This window comes from Dreissena polymorpha, chromosome 2, assembly GCF_020536995.1.
Source record: "Dreissena polymorpha isolate Duluth1 chromosome 2, UMN_Dpol_1.0, whole genome shotgun sequence".
NCBI classification, from domain to species: domain Eukaryota; kingdom Metazoa; phylum Mollusca; class Bivalvia; order Myida; family Dreissenidae; genus Dreissena; species Dreissena polymorpha.
Window position 1 is genome coordinate 78,346,644 of NC_068356.1, and position 24,941 is coordinate 78,371,584.

The window sequence follows — 24,941 nt, forward strand, 5'->3', positions numbered from 1 at the left end:
CTTCCTTGAAACTAAAAAAACAACAACATAAAAGCGGAAAGTGTCGTCCCTGATTAGCCTGTGCGGACTGCACGGGCTAATCTGGGACGACACTTAACGCACATGCATTAAGCCCAGTTTTCGCAGAACAAGGCTCATATACTAGTAACAATAATAATCAGATAAATACAGGAAATATTTCCATCGTATTCCGTAATATTTACAAGGAATTTTTGTTAAATACAGACATAATAACACTGTTGTTTTGAAGGGTAATACATATTTACATACATATTTGTTTGTTTCCAGTGCTAATTGCAATATATTTTCACGTTTGCATTATTATTGATAATAAACGCGCTTGTTTTCAGTATTACAACCATGATAATTGCTTGTTTTCCAATAATGTTTACTCTGTATTTACCTTTTAACAGAAATAATTACAAAATTCCTTTATTTGAATATTGCTTTAGTGGTGTAACGCGTTTAAATCAGCAAAATAGAGACATTTAAAATGAATTAAAATTTTGAACATTTCAAATTGCTTGTCCATGGGCTCACAGAGTCACTCTTTAGTCTATTACCTTTTAAGGACACATACTTGCTGGCCTTGGATATATTTTAATTAAGCTCCTCGAGCGGGAATCGATTCGGGAAACTCTGTTTGGCAAGTCGGACACAGTTCTAGCATATTGTATAATCTACTTTTACAGGTAAATACAAAATGTACTTATGACCAATATGTCTTTCACGTGTTCGTGGCCGTCCTCTGTACATCGATTAATAGACCGTTTCCGGAGAGTAATAGAAACAGTTTCCTCAAGATTTCGTTTCCCACCCAGGGCTTGTTCTGTACAGCTGATTTTCGACCTAGCTGATTTTTTGAACGCCTGACGCATACATGCCATAATTTTTCAGACCAATTCCGGGACATTGAGTTAAATTGTACGGGACTTTTGCCGATTTTCCGGGACATGTATAAAAATGTAGCGATATTTATAGACATATGCATTTTTGGTAAGTTTTTTTTTTGTTTCGCATCGTTAATTGCATAAGTTCGAAAGCCTATCCGAAATACACTTAATCTATTAACGTCATATTAAACATTACTACTTCCGTTACTAGATACAAGCCACATGTTTTCAGTGTAAGCGTTCTAAAGATAGATGGTGACGTCACTGCGTTATTGTTATTAAGACCGGTGTGTAACGCGTAGTTGTTGATACCCATTATTCATTTATAACATTTATAAATAAAAACTTTTGACATGGCGAACGCAATTCAAATTCACTTATTATTTTTAACGTTATGTTTACTAGGGGTATAGAACAAGACAATAATATACCTAGTGAGGATTATGGCACGCCTGAACCACAAAAATGAGAAAAACTAAGTTTAAGTTACTTAAACTAGGTTTTTCTCTACTTAAATTCAATTTAAGTTACTTAATTCGAATTAACGCTGCTTAAAATGAATTTAAGTAGTTTTTGTGGTTCCCGCGGCGTTAACGCTAATTAAAACACCGAAAATGCATTAACGGTGCTTAATGGTAATTTTCTTACTTAAGTTGAATTAATTCAACTTAACAAGGATTTTCTCTATCAATTGTACTATTTTCAATTAAGTTGCGTTAAAATAGGTTTTTCTACTTAAAATATGTTTTCAGTTACACGAATTCAACTTAAGTAAGGAATTTTACTTAAGTTGTAAAGTCGAATTGTTTTGATTGGTCAGTTAATGATCCGGAAGACCTAAGCCAATCAGAAACGTCGTAACAAACGTAAACAGGAAAGGATATTCTTCTACCGCCATTTACAATTTTGCAATGGATCGGTTACAACGCACGCATTTACCTACAGCTGACAGTGTTCTTGAAAGAGTTTCAATAACACTCAGAGATGTACAGAGAGGCAAACAGAACGGCAACCTTGACGTTTCTGCAGCTCGCACCCAGATCGCCAGTCTTCTTACAAACTTGCAGAGACTTGAGAATGACCACACCGTCCCAGATGATTTACTGAAGAGCACCATCCAGTCAGTAGTGTTAGTCAGAGATAGTCTCCCTGATTTGACTCAACATGCTCAACACAGCAGTCATTCAGTTGATCGTTATGGTGAGTAGAATGCTAAATATAACAAACTTTTTGGCCTGTCATGCATAAAGGGGGTAAGGAGGGAGTCCCATCCCGAAATCCTGTACCTATTATTTTGCTCCTTTGAGTCCTTTCCCGATTTCCTGGATTAAATTAAATTCATTCCCAAATTCCAGATAAAGGTATAAAAAAATGTTAGGCAAATTGTTTTAAATAGATCTAAACCGCAATGCATATCTTACAGTCCCAGCCAAACTCACAGGACCTCAGGACATGACTGGTAAAAAAATTGGAGGTCCAGTAAGGTGACCACAGAATTTATTAACAAACCTGACAACCAATCAAAACGCTTGTTTCATATGCTTATTTTCGGACGCGAGTTTTGACTTAACGATAATTAATAATTCAACTTAAGTAAAAATTTTATTACTTAAGTAATAATTAAATACAATTAACGATGCGAAAGCACTTAAATTAATTTTAAGCAGCGTTAAATGCAATTTAAGTAACTTAACGGTAATTAAAATCAATTTTTGTTGTTCGGGCGCACTTAACGAGTTAAACTAAGTTTTTCTCTGCTTAATTCATTTTTCTCACATAAATAGAAAATAACTCTTCTTAACTACTTAATGCATTTAGTAGCGTTAATTCGAATTAAGTTACTTAAATTGAGTTTAAGTAGTGAAAAACTAAGTTTAAGTTACTTAAACTTAGTTTTTCTCTTTTTTGTGGTTCAGGCGTGCCATAGAGGATGACGTTTTTATATGCTTACTTATTTACTCAACTTCTTTGTCGGTTAAACGTGCGAACATAAACTGCTTTTAATTTTTTACTCAGCAATGTTGGACTTCAGATGTGTGAACAACTATCCTTTGCCCTTACGCAGCGGGAAATAATGACGTAGTAGATTAAAGTCAATTAACAACCACATTAAACAATGCCGCCTTTTCGGTTTGACCGCGAATGTGAGACAATCGATATGATAACAGGACCCCTGTTAATTGATCGATTTTGACACGTAGCGTAGTCTGTCTATTCGGGTAGGCATTGCCATGGAGACGCTGCAGATATACACAGATTCGAGGTGCAGTTAAGCCTAAGATAAGGTACATGTATATATGGATTTTGTAAATTACGGGACATTTGACGGATTTACGGGACAGCGGGACAAGTTCTTCATTTCCGGGACTGTCCCGGACAATCCGGGACGTATGGCATGTATGCCTGACGAGTAGGATATGAATCGGGATAAATGCAACTTACAAACTTAAGTCTCTAATAACCAAACACATGGATGATCCCTTACCGCAAGGCTTCACACATAAGCAAGCGTGTACTCATCTAGTTGCGAATCAAGTTTCACAACTCTTGTTGAGCCGCGCTATCGGCAAAAAATCGCTAAATGCATGTGCGTTAAGTGCCAACCCAGATTAGTCTGTGTGGAGTGCACAGACTTATCAGGTACGACACTTTCGAATTGTTATGGTATTTTTGTTTAAAGAAAGTCTCTTCAAAACCAAAATCCAGTCTAGACGGAAAGTTTGTCACTATATAGCATATGCGGATTGCACAGGTTTATCAGTAACGACACTTTACGCACATGCATTAACCCATTTATGCCTAGCGTCTAGAAAAAAAGGCCTTGGCAAACAGCCTAGACCCAGATGAGACGCCGCATGATGCGGCGTCTCATCTGGGTCCGCGCTGTTTGCTTTAAAGAATTTCTGTAAGAAATATTCTAAATATAGAAATAAATATACTAGACATCCCTAATTTTGGAAATAAATTGATCCAATTTAGAAGAATGGGAGAGTCAACTAGGCATAAATGGGTTAGGCCCCCTTTTCAGAGAGCAAGGCTGAATCTTACCTGGTTTCCGACCAAGCACGTGCGACACTGACGTTTGCTTCTCGAGACTACAGCGTTGTCATCAGTTGATCCTGATGCGAGAAATTACACCATATGTAGCTATATGCATTGTGGGGAACAAATGATAATGAACACGCATACTATGTTATCTTATTGTTAAGCATTATAATAGGGGGAACAACTCGTTTAAATTATATTCCCAAACTTGTAGGTTAGGTAGGTCAGCGTTACATAATTTTTGATTAAAAAAAGATTCCCGATTCATTAAGAATATTAAATGATGTGGAGACATTTTCAAAATTTCAATTACACATTCCTTCTTTGAATAATTTTATTTAATTAAAAGTAAATTTCGCTAATATAATTTAATCTATAAAACATGATCACGAACTGAATAACATTTAGTAGACAAACATAATTGAAAAATCAGCCTGGAAAAAAATGTTCGGCACCAAATAATAAGTCCGGTCAGGTTGGTGGAAACAAACGATCTTTTGATGCCGTATCGCCATTGTTGTAAAGTGTGCATTTCGAAGTTGACGAGGTCCTTTCCGAGCCAAAGCCTACATTATGTTTGGACCAAGAGTGTGCCCCAGCACTCCTACCTTATAAGCTTTCTAGACTCACGATAGTTAGGACGAATGTTCAATTATAGCACTCTAGCTCATTCTTTTTTACTAAAATATCTTTTAATGTTGGTGTGGTCTTGCGCTGTAGGCGGGGGGGGGGGGGGGGAGGGGGGGGGGGGGATCGGACTACCCGTAGGAAACCCAACCTGTCTTGTATAGTGACCATCAATCAACCGAACTCACATTCTCTCACATTCTTCCGGGAACGGTAATTGAATCCGGGTCGCCTAAGTCAGCAGCGCGTGTACCAACCACTGCGCTTACTTTACTTTAACACTTGTTTATTGTATTTTTGATGTAATCGTCAAATTTTTAAGAAAACACGTTTTGTGTGTACTGTATACGTTTGATTGCGCTGACTTTCCATTGTTTTACATTCATGACGTCATACAATTCTCGATACAAGCTAGTTCCCCATTGGTCAATTTCCTTTAAATTTCGATACAAAGGCTAACGCTCATTGGATAAAATGTATCAAAATATTGGAGTCTGGTAGGATATGCTAGCCGTACAGCCCGTCATTGTTGTATTTCACGAGAAGTGGGTATTTAAAGGTGTTTTCGCTCATTGATTTTAAATGACGTTGTTTTTGTAATATGACGTCATCAATGTGAATTGACGCCACGTCAATAAACTAGAAAATGAATCGAAATATTTTCCAATAAATAATCGTCTTTTTTGTCATTAATAAGCATGTTATAAAATTATTTAAAATCTAATATATATATCATAGAATTACTGGTACTATTCCTAATCTGGAGTTAAATAAAATAACAATCGTATATATGATATAAATATATATATATATGATAACCTGTGACCCATGCCATATATTGATCACTATTTAAGATTAAGAGCTTTCGTTTTGCTTGGTATTTTTTTTTGTTCAGAAAATTTTAAAAGAAAAAGCAGAAACATACAATGTATGCATGTTTATCGAACGAAAACTATTTTTCGTTTTTATATTGTTACCATGCTACCATTGACTGTGTTAACCGACATAAAGTATTTTCGACAGAAAACTATGAACATCGTTGTTTGTTTGTAGATGTTGAAGAAGATGATGGTGATGAATATTTTTGCTGCTGATTGTTTCCCTTTTATACTGTTTTTGTTTGTGCTTTATCTTCTCTGTTGACATTCATAACGTTAGAACGTAGAATAACACAATAACAGGGACAATAACACAAACAGCATAGTCATATTTGACACAAATGTATAAAATGCTACATATAATGATTTGCGAATAATATGACGTCGCTAAAGTCTACGTACTATTATTATGCCCCCTTCGAAGAAGAGGGGGTATATTGCTTTGCTCATGTCGGTCTGTCGGTCGGTCTGTCGGTCCGTCCACCAGGTGGTTGTCAGACGATAACTCAAGAACGCTTGGCCCTAGGATCATGAAACTTCATAGGTACATTGATCATGACTCGCAGATGACCCCTATTGATTTGGAGGTCACTAGGTCAAAGGTCAAGGTCACGGTGACCCGAAATAGTAAAATGGTTTCCGGATGATAACTCAAGAACGCTTAGGCCTAGGATCATGAAACTTGATAGGTAGATTGATCATGATTCGCAGATAACCCCTATTGATTTTCAGGTCACTAGGTCAAAGGTCAAGGTCACAGTGACCCGAAATAGTAAAATGGTTTCCGGATAATAACTCAAGAACGCTTAGGCCTAGGATCATGAAACTTGATTGGTAGATTGATCATGACTCGCAGATGACTTCTATTGATTTTCAGGTCACTAGGTCAAAGATCAAGGTCACGGTGACCCGAAATAGTAAAATGGTTTCCGGATGATAACTGAAGAACGCTTAGGCCTAGGATCATGAAAATTGATAGGTTGATTGATCATGACTCGCAGATGACTCCTAATGATTTTCAGGTCACTAGGTCAAAGGTCAAGGTCACGATGACCCGAAATAATAAAATGGTTTCCGGATGATAACTGAAGAACGCTTATTCCTAGGATCATGATACTTGATAGGTAGATTGATCATGACTCACAGATGACCCCTATTGATTTTCAGGTCACTAGGTCAAAGGTCAAGGTCACGATGATCCGAAATAGTATAATGGTGTCCGGATGATAACTCAAGAACGCTTATGGCTAGGATCATGAAACTTAATAGGTAAATTGATCATGACTGGCAGATGACCCCTATTGATTTTCAGGTCACTAGGTCAAAGGTCAAGGTCACAGTGACAAAAAACATATTCACACAATGGCTGTCACTACAACGGAGAGCCCATATGGGGGACATGCATGTTTTACAAACAGCCCTTGTTACGTACGCGGTATACATGCGAATGTTAACCTCCGCTGCTATACACATGTTGTAATGCAGTGATAAGGTTAAAGGTTCATTAACTTATAACGCACTAACTACAATACGAATAGCCTCATGTAATCATTCTATTGTTCAGCAGTCAACAACGAAGGAGCGAATTATTCCGTTCATAATGTCAAAACTAATATCTGAGACATCCGCACATATAGTTAATAAGCAACGCAGAGGGGAATTGCTTTTAGTCACGGTGTATATGAGTAATTGATCCACCAATATAGGTTCACATTTGCAATAATGAAAACTTTAAACACCGATGTTTTAAAACATTCTAAGTCGGTGACCCCAGAAGTACGTTAAGTGCTGAGTTGTTTGTATTGTGCTGTAATGCATTTATGCGAACAATTGGTCACTCTTCCTTATTTGATAATGGCTAGTGGGTGGTAACGACACTTAATAACATAATAATACTTACGGATTATTATTATAACATTATTCAAATAATTGATAGAAAAGTGCGTAAACGATATTGTTCAAACGTACATGAAACTTGTAGTTGTTATTTGGGAAATATATATTTCAGGTGAAAGTTACATTTTAAGTATTCTAATCTTGCTTACTTTTTGTTTCACTTCATTTGATTGGAACCCGTTAAGATCTTTGTTAAAAAGCGACGCAATAAAAATCCGCAAAACAATTGTAAAGCATTGTAGTTTGTCACCGCTTCCACCAATACATGTCTGAATATCAATGCAAAAACGTTTTATGTAACAGTCCGAGATGGTGTTTGGGTTATATTATAAACGTTTACTAGTGTACTGTTGCAATTATAATACATGTAGACCAAAGTGTATGTAACTTAGTGATCTGTTCCTTAATAATAAAACGGTTCATTAATGATTATTGCTTCTATTACTTAATGCTTACATAGAAAGTGATGGCGCTTGCAATTTTAGTTGGTCGCGTTAGCGGCCAGCTAAATTTACAGAGCATATTTTGCAAATCAGTATGTGCTTAGAAGCCTTAAGTACATAAGAACCACAACTCACTCTGCAAGGGACGATTACCGCTGCCTTTCTGTTGCAGGCGACAAACGATTCTGCTCTAGCAGTGAGTGTATATACCCTCTAGCAGTGAGTTTATATACCAGCTTGTAAGTCGACATTGGCCAGTCTAGTGTTTATCATTGAAGTCCGTACATAGTGGCTGCTTTCAGGGAAAACGGGGCTTAATGCACGTCAAATAAGATTAGCCTGTGCACACTGATTAGCCTGCGCAATGCACACAAGCTAATCAAGGACGACAACAGCGAACAACTTCAGTGCCATCAGCGCTTTGAATGTAAAGTGCTTTTATTTTCATGCTAAAAGCCCATAGGTTTCCGGCGTAAACAAGCTACACACAATTATGAAAGATCGTGTACAAAGGTCAAACAAACATCACAGAATCAAGGTCAAAATTTTATTTATCAGACTGAAAAGATAAACAGACTGTTAGTCGTGTTCATATATGACGCACGTCCATTGTAAGACAATGCAAAACAACAAGGTTTGCCAAACACTCAATTGACCGTTAATATTTGAGAGATTAATTCAAGCTTTATAAATAAGACTTTCATGCCTTTACTTTTGTGTTTTGCAAATCGACGACCCTAGCCCGACTTCTAATCAGCGGAAGTAGAAGAAAATAGTTGGTAAACATGTAAACCTGCTGTAGTGTAAACATGCAGATAGCGGAGGCAAAAACACTAGGAATAATACTATTGTGAATAATATAATATAAATATATAAGGTTTAATTTCTGAATAACGAAACATATACATCACATAACACAATTTATCTTGTTTTGTTTAATGTATTTTGTTATACCTGAACATTTAAACCCCGCCACAAAGATGCATAGTCTTTTGTGAGTAAAATAATAATGAAATAATTGTCTCCCCATTTAGAAAATAAATAGTATCGTAAGTTGTTCAGACCTACAGTAGAACTGCAAAATAAATGAAAACGCGACTTACGCATTTGTAATTAAAATCTACAAAAACACTTACAGCGGCGTTAGTTCAAGTAAGCGAACATCAACTTCCTAACATTATATCTGTTTACATTTTTTTTGCCTAGCGTCTAGAGAAAAAGGCCTTGGCAAACAGCGTAGACCCAGATGAGACGCCGCATGACATAGCGTCTCATCAGGGTTTACGCTGTTTGCTTAAAGGACTTCCCGTAAGAAATATTCTAAATATAGAAATAACTATACTAGACGTCCCTAATTTTGGAAATAAATTGATACAATTTAGAAGGATGGGAGAGTCCACTAGGCATAAATGGGTTAACATTTTGTTGAACGATCGATTGATTTATTGATTGATTGTCTGATTCAATATTTATTTGTTTTCGTTTATTATGTCATGATTGGAAATGCATAGATGTTAAATTCAAGAATAGGCATAATGGGAAATAAATCAGGAGAAAAATGTTATGGCTCAAACCAATACATAATGCTTGGTTTCGTCTTTCCTGCCGAAAACAAAACACGCATCTGGAGTTTTAAATAATAACACGATTCTTGTAATAAGTTTCACATCCCCGCACGAAATGCAATAAAGATGTTATTTATTTCTTCGCGGTTTCCTGTTCGTTCATGAAGATTCTTTTTGCGAACGGATTTAATGGGGTTGTTTGTACTTTTATAAAACCGTCAAAGCAGAATCCATATTTATGTTAGTCAGCATCTATTTGAAATTTCATTTATAACGTCTTGTTGGACTGGTAAGTTCTGTTGGTATAGCGGTGAACTTGATATTCGATATCCGACCGGGCCATTGATTCAAGAAGGGCAAGGTCTTGTGCAAGTATGTGCACTAAGTACTGGTCCCCTAGCTAACCCAGAAAGTCTTTATTGATAAATCAACGCCGTGATATTTTTGAAATACTGCTGAACACGACGAAAACCCCATGTTAAAATATTTTTTTCATAAATTATACTAGATTTATTTAGTACTTAGTATGTCTTTTAATGCTGGAAACGTGCATATTAATTTCAAATGCCGTTATTGCTATTGCAAAATATAGTGGTCAAATAATTTACTCGAAAAATATCAGTATAGTTTTAAAGCGAGATTATACGATTTTGTCAAATATTTATGAATTTATATAAAATGTGTAAAAACTTATTATATACATATCTCAATATAAATTAAAATAAAAGTTAACAAGAACATGTGTCGAAAAATGTGAAATAAGCCAGATATTTAATTCTGAAATTGAAAACGGCTGTACAGCCGAATTCGCCAGCATGTTTACCATACATACCATACATGTACGATGTGAATCTAGATTTAGTTAAACGGTTTATTTGAATTCCTGCAACGATATCTATTCATACGACACACGAACACTAACTCCGATTCTAATACAAAGACGAATGCTTCGGTTATTGTAGGAAAATATGTACGTCACAATCGGCTCGGGGCGCTAATTTGTCTTTGCTGCATTTTATGAAATTCGGCTTTAATGTATAATTTTTCTTGCCTATTTTGTGTTGTTGTAACATATTTTATCAATATATTACAATTAAACACATCTAAAAATCGTATAATCTCGCTTTAAGTGAAATATTTATAAATTTATTTGCGAAGACACTGAGGCAGTGGATCATCTATGAGAGCATACTTCATGGATTGATTCAATATAAAATGAAGTAGGTAATGTACCAACGACATTAAAAAGTCTTCAAAATATGAAGTAGGTAATGTACCAACGACATTAAAAAGTCTTCAAAATTGCGTACCAGACTACAAAGATTACATGCTTAACAGCACGCCGAATGTTTTATTGTGGCCATTTACTATAACGATTATCTTAGTTCAAATTCGACATGAATTTATAAGTCGACTAGAACGCAAGTATTGCATTAAATGTGGTAAGAAGTGTTCCACAATGGAATTTCTCACCTAGCACGTGCGTTATCAAATCGAATAATTTTCATCACCAAAGTCAAATATTATATATCACTGTCATATTTTAAAGATTTTCGCTATTGCAGCACGAGTACATGGCAAGTGGCCTCTTAATTCTAAGTTGATTTTATTAAGGTACTAAATTGAGCCTCATTATTTTCTCAAAGAGCACATACTGAGCAATTAATTTGTTGCAAACCAGCGATCAATCTTTTATGTAATGAGTACCGCATAGAGTATAACATCTTTAACATTGGTAATTAGCATATGATATGTTGTTACAGACAAGCACTTGCGGTTCTATGTCTCGAGTACTTTTCCTGATAAGCCGACGAGTCAGATATAGATTTACGCTTGTGTTTTGTGGGAACAATGGTTATAAAAGAGAAGCTCAATTTAGACTGGTAACCGCATGCACATGTAGAAGGAATATCTGAATTTTCGATACATAGGCATTCACATAAACAATTACCACACACTAACTGTTTTCGGAACAATGGTTAGCTAAAGATTAATTTATATTTTTACCGCATGAATTATGGGTAAAGTGTAAAAGACATAACAAATTCTTTTTCAGTTAAAATCAAGAAACATCTTCCTTCGGAAAGACGGTAAAAATTGAGCTTCAATATGACAGGTTACCGAATAAATGATGTGGTTAATTCACATAATTTAAACTAATTTCACGTTTGTTATTTAAGTATTAAAAGGAAAACAATGTGTTGTTGGCGCATCCAAATCGAGGCCCGCTGTACATGTATAGTCTTTTAAACTACATTTAACACTCCATTTAAAAGGACACAAAACCATTTTCAACAGCAACAACAACAACAATCTCACGATTTAACTAACGGGCCGCCAGACTTCTCCCGATAAAGTTCCAAGCAAATGCCATGAATAGGGTTTATGCATCCAGACACATTGCCGTAACCCCGGGGAATACGAATTCTCGATATTTTAAAGGGACTGTCAACCACGACGACGCAGAAAAGAAAAGTTGTAAATTACCGTATTTTTACAATTATTAGTTTATATTGATTAAAATATCACGACTGGTATATTACATTACTTGCAAAAAGTTGTTAAGTTTTTATATTTTCAGTATATTCGGTAATAAATTTTACTGGGTATGTCTACCAGGTAACTACCAGTTAACTATAAATAACGCCAGTTAATTGATCATCATCGTCACGTGATAAACCCAGGAATGCAAATTGTGCATGCGTAGTGAATTGTATATTTTTATTTATAAAATGATCAATCTATCTGCGATATGTATTGTGTGTATATCGTTATGCCACCTATTTTCGCGATGTACTTTCGATTTCACATCGCGAAATTTTATTACCGAATATACTGAAAATATGAACTTGTTTCAAGTAATGTAATATACCAGTCGTGAAATTTTGATCAATATAAACTAATAATTGTGAAAAAATACGGTATTTTAGAGATTTTCGTTTTCCGTCATTCGTGGTTGACAGTCCCTTTAAGATATTTCAAGATAATTTTGCGGTGACAGCTGTAGTTAAAACAACAGCTGCACCAACACAAACAACACCTACTTAAAAAAGCCGTGTTTGCGTTTGTTCGGAGTCTACGCTGCAATGCTGTTGCGGCCCACACAGATTTTGTTACAGATTGTAGAAAACAAACATCCTTTAGGTGCACTCACACGATTCAGTTTCTATTTTTTCGGCAGAATGTATTTTTTAAGCAGCGATATTTTAATTGAAATTTTCGCGGCGTCGCGTCACATTGGGAAATGATTCTTGTAGTGACATTGACATTTTCGTTTCGTAACTGTTAGTATATATAGTTACAAACATTTCATACAAGGGATCTGTTTCACATATTGGTAAATTGACCTAAATGGTGATACAAGTATATATACCTGTACTCAAGAGCGAAATAAACGTTACAGTTCTGATAAAGACAACTTTTTAAAGCACCGCTTTTTTAGTGGATTATCGGCTCTAATAAGAAATATGTTAATTAGTAAAGCGTGTTCTACATCTTTTAACCGGTTATTTACTACCAAAATGATTAAATAATATTTTAAGATCTAAAACCGGATAGCGTGTTGCTTTCAAGTCCCTGGTTCGAGCGCCAGTGAATACAAACATTTTATAAAGCTTTTAAAATATTATAATTATTTTATATCATACCATATAATTATTGTTTAATTAAATACATTTCATGATTTTGTCTTAAATACGAATAGTAATAAGTCCATACAAAAAAACATAATAAAAAAACACTTACGTTCTGCTGACGAGATTACTAACAAGGCTGCGAGAAACTGGAATGTTATCAGAATCTGAAAGGAAAATAATTACTCATGCATAAGTATATCAATATATCGTAGATAAGGAAATACGAGAGATATATTAACACTAGTACCAAACATACTGGCTCATTTGCTAAATATATAGATAACTCCATTAAATGCATAATGAAGACAAATTAATATCTCTGCTAATACACACTTTTGTTTCGCCTTGAATTGAATATATATGATATATACATTGAGCACAGTTCTGCTTTCAGAAATAGTTTTGTTTATAACATTGTAGTACAACTTTGTCATTTGCATTGTTTTAAGGGGCTAAAATGTTCCCGTAGAAGCCCGATATTTATATATTTCTTTTTGTTATTACGAAATATTTTAATGCCCCCCTCCCCCGCCGTCAACTTTAAAATCTAGCGGGGGAGGGGTTAGATGTAATTTTAATACGCAAACAGAACTACGAATTTTAGCATTTGAAAGTGTATTTTCCTAACATACAAGTTTTGTATCCCTTTCTGTTTCCGAAAAGTTTACAATGCTCTACCGGTAACAACGCGTTTGTGTGGCCATTTCTACTAAAAAAATTATTTATTCAATATAAGACATATAATGTATACATGTATATGGTCATAAAACAAAGTAATACTATGTAGCAGCAATAATGTTCAAACATGTTATACAAGATATGCTAACATATACTTTTTTGACCTTGCGGTTTCCTTTTGATTAAAAAAATAAGTATTTTTGTTTCTTTAGTTGTTTGTTAAAAAAAGGAAAAACAACAGAATGGTTTATGAATAAGGATGAGTTGCATAAAGTGGGTAGAAAGCATATTGGACTTGTTAATGAAATTTTAATGTGTTTCCATTTTTTTCAAATATATAAAGTGTAGCATTGTTTAGGGCTATTTCTTTTTCAATTTTAATCTTCAGTTTTAAATAATTGATAAAAAAGTTCATTGTAGGTACTTGTTTTCTGTATTTCATGCTGAATATAAAATATTTCATTAATATAATTCACAGCGTTATCTTGTATGTTGAAGGTATTTACTCCAAACTGATGCCTAAGAGAGATAGTTTAACATTAAATTGTTGTTTCTCTAGAAAGATTGACAATTGATTCCATAGAGGTTGAATATGTTTACTCATGTTTTACTAAAAGTTATGTTCCAGGAAAGGAATACCTTTGTGTGTGCAATCATTTCTGGAAAAGATGTGGTCATGCATTATCATAATAATGCTCGAGCCATTAAATAAAATTATTGTCACATTGATATCATAAATGCTTCTAATAAAGCAAAATCACGTAACATAGAACATTATGCGAATAATTATTTTACTACTATGTAAATTATAACCGTTCAAGAAAACAAGATGGATTGAGTTTGCATGTAGATGATCAAAACGCATGCCTTGATTCATAATTAATGTCACCATGTACTATATCTATCACCATAACTGTCAACCATCGACATAGTATAACTTATATACACTAGAGACTGAAGTTTTTTAATAACCCGATACCTTGTCCTCATAACAAGGGTGACACTATACCGTCATTTGATTTAATATAGAATTAATCGTGATATATGAATACACATGCGTAATTGTCATTTTGTTGGAATAATCGGCATTACCATTACTATTGCATTTGATCTTTCTTATGACTTCGTGTTGGGTGCATATGTTCACTTATGAATTTGATCAGAACACATAATATATTGTTATTTATACAATAGAAGTTGCGTGAATGTAATTTTGGTAATAACTACGGGATAGAAAATACCTTTTAACAAAGTTTAACATTTCAATTTGCTAAGAACTATCTGTAAAGTATCGCTTTAATATAATAATAACTGAAAGGCTAAGCAATAACACACCTTGTACGTGGTGAACTTAAAAATTGTAACAATTGAATGCTTAATTCATGTGTGTGTCTACGTCATCAAAAAGTTACACCATGTATTATATTTTCTAGCTCGTTAAATGTTAGGTGGTCAATGCGTACATGGATTTTCTTACTTGCTAGTTATTTTCAAGATACTAAACGTGCTTAAATGACATTATTAATTGGAATTTAAAAGCAAATGCAAATTATTATTATTAAAATATTATTTAATAGTGATTTAGTCAAGACATGCTTTTGTCGCATCATCTAGCCTTGGACCAAAGCATTCTTTCATTTTATATGTTATCTATTCTTACTCTGGCCTACCTTTCTTATTGCATAACATGTTGATCTGTGCAATCTTTCCCAAGACATGATACGTGGCAAGATAAAACAATGATTTATTTCAGCAGTTTGAGTTCATTAACACAAACATATTATTCACATCTGTTTGCCATACAATCCTCGAAGGAACCTCGTTAAAAGTACAAAGAGAGTATGTAGTATAGTAATAATATGTGTGCCAGTCAAAGATATAGCAGAACGGCAACATTCTCTTTCCCACACTTGAGATATATTATATGGCATAGATGTATTAGGCAACGCTTTGGAAAAACACAAAGGTAAAGACGGTTGCTTAAAAGTAACAGGATGGAAGCAACGAATCAACATGATTAATTTAGTAGAGAAGTGTCTTTCCCACAGGTCTTCAATCGTGTTGTGAGCTAAATTCAAAAACACGTTTGCGTGTTATCTGTTTTGTTTGACAAGCTGTCCGCCGGAAAATCTGAATTCAAATATAACGAACTTTGCTTTGTCGACCGGCCCAGAATGAAAGCAAAGCGAGGTTCGGGGCCAAGGGTTGCGGTTTGGGGTAAAACGAAAGTGCAAACAACATTACCGAGATGGTTTGCTCCAGAATTGTCCTTATATCTTTGCGTATTTTATTGTTTTGTTCTGAATTCCTTTGTTTCAAGTATTTGACATCCGTATTAAATGAACATATTCGATGTTCTCATTAATATTTATGGAATGGGGCTGTTCGAGTTACATTCTCGTTAACATATTAGGGCTAATTTTCGGTTTCAAATATTTAAAGAGATATCATGGGCATTTTTCACTGTCGAATTGAGCTGAAAAGAATTAACAGGTCATAAGAATTTGTTAGAATTTGTTAAAATGTGGTAACTGGCCAATTATCTACAACTCATCTTGCTACCAGTCGTTTATAAAAAATATTTTTTTTTTTCGACATTTTACATGAATCACCCAGTCCTCTAAGCCAAAATGATCCGTAAAACAAAATTGTGTCTTTGTGTCGTATGAACGAACATGAATAAAAACTACATTTAGACTCACATCGTACATCGAATCATTTCTGTCGTCAGTTGTCAAAACGAAAGTACGGTTGATATTCAAATGGATTATTTTTCTCTTTCAGGGATATTTTAGTATGTTGATGCTGCATTAACAAATATAAGTGTATATGAAGTGAAAACACCAAAAATACCAACGGTTGCGATAGACACCTTTTTACTGTTAGATGCCCATAATATCACTTTAAAGTGATATTATGGGCATTTTTCACTGTTGAATTGAGCTGAAAAGAATTAACATGTCAAAAGTGTTAGTTAAAATATGGTTACTGACCAATTATCTGCAACTCATCTTGCTACCAGTTGTTAAATAAAAAAAAACATGACTCACCCAGTCCTCTAAGCCGAAATGATCCGTAAATCTAAACTGTGTCTTTGTGTCGTATGAACGAATCTGCACTAAAACTAAATTTAGGTTCACATCGTACATGCATGATCAGCTGTCAAACGAAAGAACGGTTGATATTCAAATGCATGATTTTTCTCTTTACGGGATATTGTTTTAGTATGTTGATGCTGCATTAACAAATATAATTGTATATGAAGTGAAAACACCAAAAATAAACAACGGTTGAGATAGACACCTATAAACTGTTAGATGCCCATAATATCACTTTAAGAGAATTTTTTATTCTCCTTCTTATTGTGCTCAAAACGAAAAGCGTGTCAGTTTATGGTAAGTCGAATTTCATGTGTGCTCTTAGTTAGGCTTGCATTTACGACCCGCACGGAAACCTTACATTTAATTAATAATATAGCTCTAATGTTCTGAACTGAAATATATTTCAATGATTAAACAGGTCGTGTGTTGTTTGTGTTGAACTTCTGTTTTGTTTCCATACGTATAATTGTTTTTTTTTTAAACATTTTAAATTAATTACTATCGTCTAGAGACATTATTATTTAGTGAATTACATACGAAGTTATTATGATCTCGTCATTTAAAACATATGATATCTTTTATTAATGTGATTGATTTTATTTCAAGATTATTCTTTCTACCAGCAAGCTTTCCTACCATACTCTTCACTAAATCGTCGGTGTTTTAGCAGATTGTGTTGTTTCAAGGCTATGCACGTGCGCCTGTGCTTGACGCTGGGCCTTCCGTCGTGTATGATAGAGTTGTTCTATGTGTGTTGCTAACAGAATAAGAATATTCAAATGTTCGTGAAACTCACGCCTATATAATATCCATATTACGTTATATTTCGACGAAATGAGTAGTGAAACAGCAGTAAAATTTAAAACGTTTCGTGTTGTTGTTTTTTTTCTTTAAAAAACAAACGTGTAATTTTCTTGGCAATTATTATATTTTGTTACTCGAGAAAGATATGAAAAACTAGACCTCGTCTAAACAATGACGAATAGTCCAAACTTCGCATGTAGCAATACGTAGGAATTTGTTACAATAAAAAATTTGACCCTAGGGCGTGGCCAGTTATGACCAGAAGGACGTTTTAAAGGGATCTTTTCACGCTTTGGTAAATTGACAAAATTGAAAAAAGTTGTTTCAGATCCGCAAATTTCCGTTTTAGTTTTGATATTTGTGAGGAAACAGTAATACTGAACATTTACCATGCTCTAATATAGCCATTATATGCATCTTTTGACGATTTTAAAACCTAAAAATTATAAAGCGTTGCAACGCGAAACGATTGAATAATTTGGAGAGTTCTGTTTTTGTCGTTACATTTTGTGAAACTACGAAGATTGCTTATATAAGGTATAAAATACGTCAAGAATGTGTACTCGGCGGAATAGCTCAGTAGGCTAAAGCGTTTTTACTTCAGGACTCTGGCAGGACTCCAGGGGTCACTGGTTCGAAACCTGCTCCGGGCAATGTTCTTTTCCTTTTTTTAATTTTATTCTTGATTTTTTACTGGTGCTTTTACGATCCAATGTTTACATTTATCAATATAAAGCATTTAATGAATAAGTTAAAAAATGCCAAAATCTGTGAAAAGGCCCCTTTAAAGAGTTTTAGAGCCACAGTGAAGTTTTACATACTAAATTAAAAATAAATGGGTAATGTGGATTCAGATGAAATGATTTTGTACAGTTTTTTTTATCAAAATAAGTTTATAAAAATAATTTGAGATCATCGGTGTGGCCAGTTATGACCAAGTTGTTCTGATTCGGGCAAAGTAAGAAGAGGGCAAATGTTTAACGTTACGGACAGATATTCACGGTTATTTCAAGTTTATCCCCCTTAACTTCATATCGGAAGTATAATTAGGATAACACTACAAACGATTTAAAGGGGCCTTTTCACAGATTTTGGCATGTATTGAAGCTAGACATTAAATGCTTTATATTGATAAATTTAAACATTGGGCCTAAAAATCTCCAGTAAAAAACACAAGAATACAATTAAAAAAAGGAAAAAAGTAACCCTCAACAGGGCTCGAACCACTGACCCCTGGAGTCCTGGAGTAAAACGTATCCCTCTAAGACCACTCGACCATCTGTACTCGTACTATGAGCGGATGTAATTTTTAGTGTGAGCTAATATTACAAGGCAAATTTTGCAAATCAGTATGCGCTAAACTTCTTAGCTACGCTATGAAAAGACAACCACTGCCTGTTGAAGACGACAAATGCTCATGACAAATGCTATGAGCGTCTGCTAGGAAAGATAACCACCACTGTCACATCTGCCTGTTTATACCAGTAGTACACTGCAGTGGGTGTATACAGGGTCCCTGGTGTATATGACTAACAGTGTTTAACTCAAACTTTAACAGCTTGTAAGACGACATTTGCCAGTCAAGTGTTTATCATTTAAATCTGTACATATTGGCTGCTTATAGGGAAAACGGGGCTTAATGCATGTCAAATAAGATTAGCCTGTGCACACTGATTAGCCTGTGCAATGCGCACAAGCAAATCAAGGACGACATTTCTGATTTTATAATTTTATCGTTTAAAGAGAGTCTCTGGTACTGGGATGACAATAAATGCATATGCATTAAGCCCTGTTTTCCCAAAATGAAGCTTAAATTATATTTTTTATTAATGATTAAAAAAACAACACATCTGGACGTGTGCTTTAAGACACTCTCTTTATAAATTTGAATGGGTTGTGTTCATTTAAAACTTGCAAAATGAAAAGCTATAACATAATTTTTTAAACTGAGTTGCGTCTAAAATTACATCAGCGAACACCTACAGTGCCTTCAGCGCTTTGATTACCTATATAGGCAATCCTCGTAGTTTACCAAATTATAACGACAACAACAGAACTTTCCAAATTATTCAATCGTTTCGCGTTGCAACGCTTTATAATTTTCAGGTTTTCAAATCGTCAAAAGAAGCATATAATGGATATTTTAGAGCATGGTTAATGTTCAGTATTACTATTTTCTCACAAATATCATAACTAAAACGAAAATTTGCGAATCTGAAACAACTTTTTTAAATTTTGTCAATTTACCAAAACGTAAAAGGGCCCATTTAAAACAAAGCTGTGTATTCAATTTAGTGGTTTTAGTGTGTATTCAATTTAGTGGTTTTAGTATATCTTTTCTATAGCATGTGTTAATAGTGTTGATAATCTTTGTTCTGATGGAATCATTACGATTTTCAATTTTAACGTTTTGATCATCCAAAAAGATATGACAAGTATCTGAAAGTCTTTTGATTCAATAGTATTTATCAACAATGTGTCTGTGTTATGCCGAATTTTAATAATTATTATAACAAGGGCTGTTTGTAAAACATGCATGTCCCCCATATGGGCTGTCAGTTGTAGTGGTAGCCATTGTGTGAATATCTTTTTTGTCACTGTGACCTTGACCTTTGATCTAGTGACATGAAAATCAATAAGGGTCATCTGCCAGTCATGATCAATGTACCTATGAAGTTTCATGATCCTAGGCTTAATTATTCTTGAGTTATCATCAGGAAACCATTGTACTGTTTCGAGTCACTGTGACCTTGAACTTTGACCTAGTGACCTGAAAATTAATAGGGGTCATCTGCCAGTCATGATCAATGTACCTATGAAGTTTCATGTTCCTACGTGTAAGCATTCTTGAGTTATCCTCCGGAAACCATTTTACTATTTCGAGTCACTGTGACCTTGACCTTCGACCTAGTGACCTGAAAATCACTAGGGGTCATCTGCCAGTCATGATCAATATACCTATGAAGTTTAATGATCCTAGGCGTAAGCATTCTTGATTTACCATCCGGAAACCATTTTACTGTTTCGAGTCACAGTGACCTTGACCTTTGACCTAGTGACCTGAAAATCAATAGGAGTCATCTGCCAGTCATGATCAATGTACCTGTAAAGTTTCATGATCCTAGGCCTAAGCATTCTTGAGTTATCATCCGGAAACCATTTTACTATTTCGAGTCACTGTGACCTTAACCTTTGACCTAGTGATTTGAAAATCAATAGGGGTCATCTGACAGTCATGATCAATGTACCTATGAAGTTTCATGATCCTAGGCTAAAGCGTTCTTGAGTTATCATCCGGAAACCATCTGGTGGACGGACCGACAGACCGACGGACCGACCGACATGTGCAAAACAATATAAGGGGGGGGGGGGCATAATAAATATGAGCCGTGCTCTGTGAAAAGGGGGTTTAATGCATGTGCGTAAAGTGTCGTCCCAGAGTAGCCTGTGCAGATAAGCATTGTGATATGAATCTTCGGCATAACCAATTAAAAGCTGGTTGAAACAATTGCTTATGGCATAAACCGAAAATAATAAAAGCTTGATGTGTCAAATTATTTTAGTTGTGCACATGAACAACTATGGTTTACTATCGGTGTGCAGGGTATAACGATTCACCAAATCACACTTAACCCGAATCCTCGCCGTGAACGAGTTCGCGGCGCGGAGGAGTATACATGACATAACATTTTGGCCTAATAAAAACAAGTTCACTGCATGATATGTTATAATCGCGTAAAACAGCTCTCCTTAAAGTTCACAGGGGCAGGTCAACCAATAGATGCATTCGGGAATACGCCTGTAAATGAACTTTGAAATACACAGATGCACAGCAGCTGAAGCTATTAATTAGCAACCTTAATAACAGCCGATTCCTTATCAGATCAACGGGAGAAAACGGGAAAAATCAAAGCGCTGAAGGCACAGCAGTTGTTCGCTGTTTGAACGTATTTTATATTACTTACAGTCACATGACTTGAAGTTCGACTTTTTAACGTAGGCCAAACGAACGGCCAAGGAAAATGCAAAAAAAAAAACATCAAAAAGGAAAATGACATTGATTTACGATCTCTCATAATTGTATACAGGATTCACACAAACTCCACTTATGATTACAAATATGAAAAATGATATTCAACGTATATCTTAGAGTTGGCGCTAAGGAAAAGTCTGTGAGTCTAACAAAGAATGAACCACAATATAATTCTAATACTAAATTTATTGGTATCAACGAGCATTGTATGCAATTCTCAATCGAACCACATTAAAAAATACTTAATATTTTCGCCTGACATGTAATGCTTCATTTAATTTATTTCCATTTCATTTTTATTCATTTTTGATTAAATCCTGGGATTATTAAGGTACGTGTTCGAGTATGTTTCTTTATAAGAACAAAAACAATACCGATGAATAGAGACTTAAACAATAAACTCTATATTGAAACAAGCTGTTGGCTTCTTTTATAAATGAAATGTCTTACTCTTACTCACCATCACACATCACAATTGTCCGTTAACAACGTGTGCTTTCTTCATGTAGGCATTCTGCATACTTTGTATTAACTTGTGGTTCATTTATTTATACGAACGCACTGATTGACATAAAGGAAAATGGCTATACTTGCCTGTGAACTATCATTATTAAAGGGATCTTTTCACGGTTTGGTAAATTGACAAAATTGAAAAAAGTTGCTTCAAATCGCAAAATTTCGGTTTAGTTATGATATTTGTGAGGAAACAGTATTACTGAACATTTGCCATGGTCTAATATAGCCATTATATGCATCTTTTGACGATTTAAAAACGTAAAAATTATAAAGCGTTGCAACGCGAAACGATTGAATAATTTGGAGAGTTCTGTTGTTGTCGTTTAAATTTGTGAAACTACGAAGATTGCTTATATAAGGTATAAAAATAAGCAGCATATGTATGCTCGGCAGGATGGCTTAGTTGGCTAATGCGTTTTTACTTCAGGATTCCGGCGGTCACTGGTTCGCGCCCTGCTGCGGGTTACTTTTTTCCTTTTTTAAATTTTATTTTCGATTTTTTACTGGAGCTTTTAAAATGTAATGTTTACATTTATCAATATAAAGCATTTAATGACAAACTTCAAAACATGACAAAATCTGTGAAAAGGCCCCTTTAATATGAATTATACATAAAACATGTTTCATCTACAGATCTTCGAAAAAAACTGCAAATTGTTAATTTCACTTTTTTATCACAGTGTTTGCACGTCTGATATTTATTATGCTGTAGCTGCTTTTTGCTTACAGACAGATAGATATAGCCTCTGCATAATATTTGCATTTTATTTACAATCCACTATTGTTCCATGGTGTTGAACAATGCCACGATTGCTATAATATCAACCCCTGCATGATTTGATCGTTTCAGAATCTGTTCAGCAGCATGGAATGCGTGAAGCTAAGCGGTTGTCATGAATTTTTTTTATACATAAAACAAATGAAAACTCATTAAATGTATTAGTCATTTTCGCTGTTTATGAAAGCACGATTTGATGTTTTTAATGTTCGACCAGTTGTGAACGAAAATGAATGAAAGCGAGATGCAATATCATTTTCAATTAGTATCTGTTAATTCCCCCAAAAGTCTTTTTTATAATCAAGAACGATATAGAAACAATTCCAAACGTGTTAATAAACATGATGGCGTTTCTCTTTAGTTAGTATGACACACAGGCATTCCAATTCAGATCGGTAAACAGTATACAGTTTAAAAGTTCGTTTTGTGGTATCAAAGACTTACATAACACTTATATAATTCGGATAGAACATGTTTTTGACTGTTTCGGCTAACATGCATATGCATATCAAAAAGGAAAGTAAAACACATATTTAGGACTTACCATGATGACTGAAAATGTAGGAATGGTTAATGTTCCTTTCTGCGGAATAATATGATCACAAACACCTTAACAAAGAGCAACATGGGAGCCGTATAAACCACAGCGCATGTTTACTGTAGTATGCTCCAAAACTGAATGATTTTCCAGGCATCAAACAATATGGCAGGGGTGTACTTGTATTTGTCGCTGGTAATTATATCACCAGGCTTATCAGCAAACGAGAGCAGGGAGCAGAATAGACTTGCGCCCATAGCAATCCATCTGCTTATCAGCTAGCAGGAGCAAGATCAACTGCTTTATTGCGGGGCATATAAGAAGAGACTGGTAACCGAATACCTTAAATCCCTGGATTTTGTACAATATGTAGTGGAAAGATTGCTGGGTTGCTTTTGCAATATTTTATATTCACACATTTAAAATCTAATATTTCTGGTATTGGTGATAACATTTAAAATTACCACAGTATATCGTATTTGTATGCGCTATAAATTGGGGATTGTATGTTGGATTGTCAAGCCAGAAAAACAAATAACAGATTTGTATGTAATGTTGGAAATATCAAAGCAAAATATAACATTTAAACGTGAGGTAGCCTGTTATATAACTGAAAATGCTGCTGCGCGACTGATGCAAAAGAGCCTTTTCAGCCTACCCGACTACACTGACGTTAGGGTAGAATTTACATTAAGCAAATATTAAACAATCCCTAGCCACCAATTTAAAGCGGGTATATACGATCTTGTCAAATATTTATTAATTAATATAAAATGTGTAAAAAACTTATTATAATATACATATATTTTAATATAAACTAAAATAAAAGTTAAGAAGAACATGTGTCGAAAAATGCTAAATAAGCCAGATATTTAATTCTGAAATCGAAAAAGGCTGTACAGCCGAATTCGTCAGCATGTATATCATGCATGTACGATGTGAATCTAAATTTAGTTTAACGGTTCATTTGAAATTCCTGCAGCGATATCGGTTCATACGACACGCAAACACTTACTAAAAAGACGAATGCATCGGTTATTGTAGGAGAATATGTACGAATTATCTTCGTCACAATCGGCTCGGGGCGCTAATTTGTATTTGCTGTATTTTATGAAATTCGTCTTAAATGTATCATTTTTCTTGCATATTGTGTGTTATTATAACAAATTTGTATCAATATATTACAATTCAACACATATAAAAATCGTATAATCTAGCTTTAAGTAAGTGATAACCGCGGCCTATGTGAATATTAGTAGACTGCTCCGCACAGGGAATTTCCTTTTGTCATTTGCAATAATATCATAAGATTAATCAGCAAGTTGGAGGCAAATAGTCTTAAGTCATTATCAGAGAGATAAGATGAACGTAGTCTGGTGATCAGAATTAGTCAGCAGCATGTATACGCGTCATACTTATGTAAACGTGTAAGTGTCACTGGCAATTATATCATCATTGAGTTTGAACGGGGAGTTATGGTCTATAATGTTGGTAATTTGGTGATCATTTAT

At 34.7% G+C, this 24,941-nt stretch overlaps 1 protein-coding gene across 1 annotated transcript in view; it reads right to left on the reverse strand.

The window, feature by feature from the left end:
• LOC127867716 (uncharacterized) overlaps positions 1-23,571 on the reverse strand; it is a 56,712-nt gene extending 33,141 nt beyond the window's left edge. The window contains exons 1-3 of the mRNA XM_052409059.1: positions 23,437-23,571; positions 13,092-13,146; positions 3,942-4,012 (exon numbers count right to left, since the gene is read on the reverse strand). Of these exons, the coding sequence (XP_052265019.1) occupies positions 3,942-4,012; positions 13,092-13,146; positions 23,437-23,439 (129 nt within the window). The 5' untranslated portion in view covers positions 23,440-23,571. The remainder of the gene's footprint in view (positions 1-3,941; positions 4,013-13,091; positions 13,147-23,436) is intronic.
• Positions 23,572-24,941: the final 1,370 nt, after the last annotated feature.